This window comes from Pyrus communis, chromosome 10, assembly GCF_041283825.1.
Source record: "Pyrus communis isolate YQ-2024b chromosome 10, ASM4128382v1, whole genome shotgun sequence".
Lineage (NCBI taxonomy): Eukaryota > Viridiplantae > Streptophyta > Magnoliopsida > Rosales > Rosaceae > Pyrus > Pyrus communis.
The window spans coordinates 7,431,759-7,437,218 of record NC_142574.1 but is presented as its reverse complement, the minus strand read 5'-3'; the positions used below and the strand labels follow the sequence as shown (position 1 = coordinate 7,437,218).

Below are 5,460 nucleotides of genomic sequence, written 5' to 3'. Positions count from 1 at the left end.
ACCTTGGAATGTTTTATTTATGATATTGTGCTATTGGTATCTCAATTAGGAAGGGTGAGGTTTATGTTTGTTAAGTGGAATGGGAATGTTGTTGTTCATGTTGTAGCCTTATATGTTGCCTCACATGGAGGTACTTTCCGTTGGGATGCTCTGGGTCCAGAGTTTTTATTTAATATTCTAGCGAAAGATGTAAACGTTTATATTCGTATTTAATAAAGTCTACCATTTGATAAAAAATAAAAAAAAAGTTACTTTTACTTAAATTAATAAGAAAAGATTCAAACCTTAGTGCAAATGATGAATGTCGCTACTAAAACTAGAAGGGGACATATGTAAAGTTTCCTTTATATGCTCCTTAATGAAGCTCACGTTTGTTTTGCGTGTAAAGTACATATAAAATTCACGCAGGATTCGTGTGAAGAACTGAAATGATGCTCCACATTTCAAACTATGCACCCTAATCGTCCAATTTTCTATGAAAAAGAAGCTCAAAATTGTTAAAGGTAGAGGCTATGAGGTCATTTTGTAATATGAGTAGACGGATATCCTAAAAGTTTATTATAATAAATAAAAACAGTTTGGATAATAGCACAATGGCCGGTGACGAGTGACCCACAAATTTCAGAACAAACAAAATACTTGTATTTTCTTTTCCGACGGAAGAAATTTACTCGGTTTACTACTTGACCCAAAAACTAAAATATCAAACACTAATTTTAGTAAAACACTCAACTCCTCTAAATCCAAAAATAAATATATAAAAATTGCTTTTAAATGAGTTGCTTTTTCTTACAGCAACCTTCCAGATGACGTCAAGTGGCAGTCCACGGCGCACATCCGCCTCCCGGAGTTTGATCCCACCACCCCACCCCACCCCTCCCGGTTCCACCTCGTGTGCCCGCTGCATTATATGTGCGCCCCGACAAAAATAAAATGAAAAATCCATCAAAAGTTTCTTTTTCTTACGGCAACGTTCCAGATGACGTCGACGTGGAAGTCCAAGGTGCACACATAACAAACACCCGGCTCCCGGAGTTTGATCCCACCACCGCCCCGCTCCCGGTTCCACCTCATGTGCCCGCTGCATTATATGTGCGCCCCGACAAAAATAAAAAAAATCTCTACCGCCAACCCCATCTTGTCGCGTCCCCATTGGCCCATGTTTCTCGAATAGAAAATGGGACCCACCCATCACTAATAGAATGAATGGTCCCACCCTTTTTTAATTAAAGAAGGCGATGTTTGCTTTTGTTGGGTCTATTTAATCCCATTCGCCCCTAATCCCACAACCAAACGCTGCAAATCCACTAATTCATCTCATCCTTCCCTCTCTATATCTCCGTCCTACCCTCGCTTTCTCTCTCTAGGAATTGTGATTACCCCCAATCCGCCAAGATTAGAGAGCCTTTGCTAGCCAATCCTCCGGTCGGAGATCGGAGGGCCGAAAACAATGACGTCTCCGGCAATCGGATCAAAGTTGATCCGCCGAAGAAGCCCAAGAGAAACAAGTATGCTTTCGCTTGTGCTATTCTGGCTTCCATGACTTCAATCCTGCTGGGTTATGGTAACTAATTCTGCTTAATCGAACTTCGATCGGCGTAATTAACTTTAAAAATTCTGTTTTTTTATTTGTTAAGACTTGATTAGTTCTGATAAATTTGATTAATTATTGATCAGATATTGGAGTGATGAGTGGAGCTGCAATCTACATCGAAAAGGACCTCAAGGTCACGGACACGCAAATCGAGATCCTGTTGGGTATTCTGAACCTCTACTCCCTCATCGGCTCCGCCATGGCCGGAAGAACTTCCGATTGGGTCGGCCGCCGCTACACCATAGTCATCTCCGGAGCGATTTTCTTCGCCGGAGCGATTCTCATGGGATTATCCACCAATTACACCTTCCTCATGTGCGGCCGCTTCGTCGCTGGCCTCGGCGTCGGCTACGCCCTCACAATTGCTCCCGTCTACGCTGCCGAGGTCTCTCCGGCGTCGTCGCGCGGCTTTCTCACGTCTTTCCCAGAGGTTAGCTTGTCTGTCCCCGTTTAGAAATTAATTAATTTGGATAATAATTTCAATTAAATTATAATCTAGAATGTTTTGACTTAACTTTCCAACTATGCCCTTTGGAGTGGTTTGAAGTAACGTAAAAGCTGTGTTTGAGTGTCTCGTTCTCCTATTTGTTACCCTCAACAAGTATACTGTTTAAATATTTTATCAACAAAAATGTTATTCTTACTATTTCGTCGTTGGACGATCTTTTTAATATAGCTGGGACCGCATGCGTTGGCGAGCTCTCTCTAATAGATGGGCACGCAACTGGTCTTATCTCTCTCTCTCTCTGATAGATAGTTAGTGCAACATTCACATGTATTATTAAGTACCATTTTTATGCAATATTACACGATTTGCCATTATATGTACTAATTAATTAATTAGTAATTACTACATTAAAATCTCAAATCTCCTAAAATGTAGGAGATAAGTTTTAAAAATCTTAAAACACATCAAACCTGATCAGTCAGTCGACCCTCATCCAAGTAACTAATGTGACATATGTTTCTTCTGCAACCATTAACAATTTAGCTGATCAGTCAGTCGACCCTCATCCGTTCTCCTTTGCCGGTCATATTCATTTGCTTCATATTTTGTTTTGTGCATGCCTCTTGATCTGCGTGTCCGTACCAAAGGGTAAGCTTTTTGTTTTAGCACGCTTTTGCATCATTCACGTACCATGCTGCATTTGTAAAATTGAATTTAGTGGTACATTTTCTTTTAGATGATAGTTTGCATTGGGTATGTTTCAATTTAGCATTGGTACGTTTCAAGTCGTTATGTTGAGACATTTCAAGTTGGAATGGGTACAGTTTATCTCAGCATCAAGTTGATATTGGCGCATTTCAAGTTGATACGTGTCATGTTGATATTGGCGCGTTTCAAATTTGCATTGGGTACATCTCAAGTTAACATCGGTATATTTAAATTTGGTTTCAATTTAAATTTTACATTCATATATCTCGTGTCCAAGAGCACTAATCTCAGTCCAAACTCATTGCTTTGCCAACAACTTTTATGTTTCAACCTAAATTTATAATGTGAACGAACCAACAAAAGGGTTAAACCCTAACAAGCCAAAACATATGTTCAAAATTCAAAATTTAGGAGATAATTTTTAGGGTTGTTTTGTTAACGCCCACATTTTGTTGACTACATCCCACATTCTTAATACACTTCACATTATCTTAACACACAATTTTTTGGGTCGTTCAAAATTCAAGATGAAGATTTCTATAGCAAAACTAAAACATTTGTTTGATGCTTCAAATTAATCATTAATTTAAGACAAAAGTTGCGAAAAGTGTATATGAATTAATTTTATTTGTTTGAATTTTAATAGGTGTTTGTCAATGTTGGCATATTATTGGGGTATATATCCAACTATGCTTTCTCATTTTGCGCTCTTGACTTGGGGTGGCGGCTCATGCTCGGCGTCGGTGCAATTCCCTCGGTTATTCTTGCCATCGGTGTCTTAGCAATGCCTGAGTCGCCTCGGTGGCTCGTTATGCAGGGTCGACTAGGCGACGCCAGGCAAGTCCTGGACAAAACCTCAGACTCCAAAGAAGAGTCCATGCTCAGACTAGCTGACATCAAAGAAGCTGCTGGAATTCCTGAGGATTGCAACGATGATATCGTCCAGGTCACTGGTCACAGCCACGGTGAAGGCGTTTGGAAGGAATTGTTAGTTCATCCGACACCAACAGTTCTTCATATTCTAATTGCAGCCCTTGGTTTCCACTTCTTTCAGCAAGCCTCTGGTATAGACGCCCTTGTTTTGTACAGTCCAAGGGTCTTTGAGAAGGCTGGGATCACCAGCTCAGACCAATTGCTACTCTGCACTGTCGGAGTTGGACTTTCCAAAACCGTTTTCACCTTAGTCGCTACCTTTTTCCTTGATCGGGTTGGACGGCGTCCACTACTGTTAACGAGTATGGCTGGTATGGTAGTCTCCCTAGTGTGTCTCGGTTCAAGCCTTACCATCGTTGATCAACACGAAGGGGCTAGAATGACATGGGCAGTTGTTTTGTGCTTGTTCTGCGTATTAGCCTTCGTTGGGTTTTTCTCAACTGGGATTGGGCCCATCGCCTGGGTCTACAGCTCTGAGATCTTCCCATTGAGGCTGCGGGCTCAAGGGTGTGGTATGGGAGTGGCCGTGAATAGGGTGATGAGTGGCATCCTCTCAATGACTTTCATTTCGTTGTATAAGGCCATCACAATGGGTGGTGCCTTCTTCCTTTATGCGGCAATTGGTGCTGTTGGTTGGATCTTCTTTTTCACAATGCTCCCGGAAACACAAGGCAGAACCCTTGAAGACATGGAGGTCTTGTTTGGTAAATTCCACAAGTGGAGAAAGGCCAACAAACTGCTCGAAAAGAAAAGGCAAGTTGCTCGTGGTGATGGTGGCACCAGTGATCCGGACAACAGGGTGAACCTCTTAGCTTAGTGCGTGGATATAAACAACTAGTAGAACTACAGAACAATCTCTTGAATTATAAAAATATTTATTGTACGCACCGGTTATATATGAGGGTGATTCCGCCCATTGGATCGTGATTTTGAAGGTTCATTGGTATGGGGACAGCGGAACAGGTTAGTATCTTAGAAATGGCGAATCCGATGATGGTCGTAGGAAAATTGGTCATCTTAATTTGGTTACTAAGGATGGAAGATTTTCGAGGCGAGACGAGAGGAAGAAGGAGCTTCTATCCAATGAAGAACACCAAGTTAAGATGAAGTTAGGTATGTATTGCAAAAGTTTGATGGTCGGAATTTGTTTTTCCAATATTTGCAGCAGCATTTATTTGTTTGTGGATACACTGGCACCCAACTACCGGAGATATTGTTTTGGTGTTGAGTGTAATAAAACATTTCGTATTAGAAAAAACATAATGGTTATTTTTCACTTTTGCACTTGTAATATGCATATGCACGTGATTCTGGAAGCAGAGTGGGATTAAAAAGTTAACACTTTTTATGACTTTCGGTTGATCGCTCGGTCCAAAAGTATGCAAGGCAGGATCACATGGAACAAAAGCAACTTATGATGTTGGTGTTTGGTGTTTGGTGTTTGGTCGTACAACAGATTTTTGACGTTTGTGTTTGGTGATAAAAAGAAAAAGAGAGTTTTCACTGTGTTTCCGCTCTTTTTTTTTCCTTCTTATTTGTTAACTTTTATTTATTTTTCATTCTCAATTGATCTATTTAATCTTTTTTTTTTATTAAAAGAACGTGATGGAAAATGTATGGGTGTGAAAATCACTTCTCGTAATTCTCTGCAAAAACGTTTATGATAGTGACCCTAAATAGTGATTGTGATCATTTGGACATATATACACATATATTGAATTTGAAAATGGCCAATTTCTTTTGTTGTATTCAATTTCATTTGAATGGCCTAATGAAT

General features: G+C 40.3%; 1 protein-coding gene across 1 annotated transcript; it reads left to right on the top strand.

Annotated features, from left to right (window-relative positions):
• The first annotated feature begins 1,228 nt into the window (after positions 1–1,228).
• LOC137727781 (polyol transporter 5) lies at positions 1,229–4,967 on the top strand. The gene is made up of 3 exons (XM_068466596.2): positions 1,229–1,564; positions 1,678–2,024; positions 3,397–4,967. The coding sequence occupies exons 1-3, from the start codon at positions 1,540–1,542 to the stop codon at positions 4,498–4,500; spliced, it is 1,476 nt and encodes a 491-aa protein (XP_068322697.2). The 5' UTR covers positions 1,229–1,539; the 3' UTR covers positions 4,501–4,967.
• Positions 4,968–5,460: the final 493 nt, after the last annotated feature.

Bases quoted from the DNA above. Each gene is read 5' to 3' on its own strand.
- LOC137727781 (XM_068466596.2), top strand. From the start codon at position 1,540: ATGACTTCAATCCTGCTGGGTTATG. The intron at 1,565-1,677 runs GTAACTAATTCT...ATTATTGATCAG, and splicing joins TTCAATCCTGCTGGGTTATG to ATATTGGAGTGATGAGTGGA. The intron at 2,025-3,396 runs GTTAGCTTGTCT...GAATTTTAATAG, and splicing joins TTCTCACGTCTTTCCCAGAG to GTGTTTGTCAATGTTGGCAT.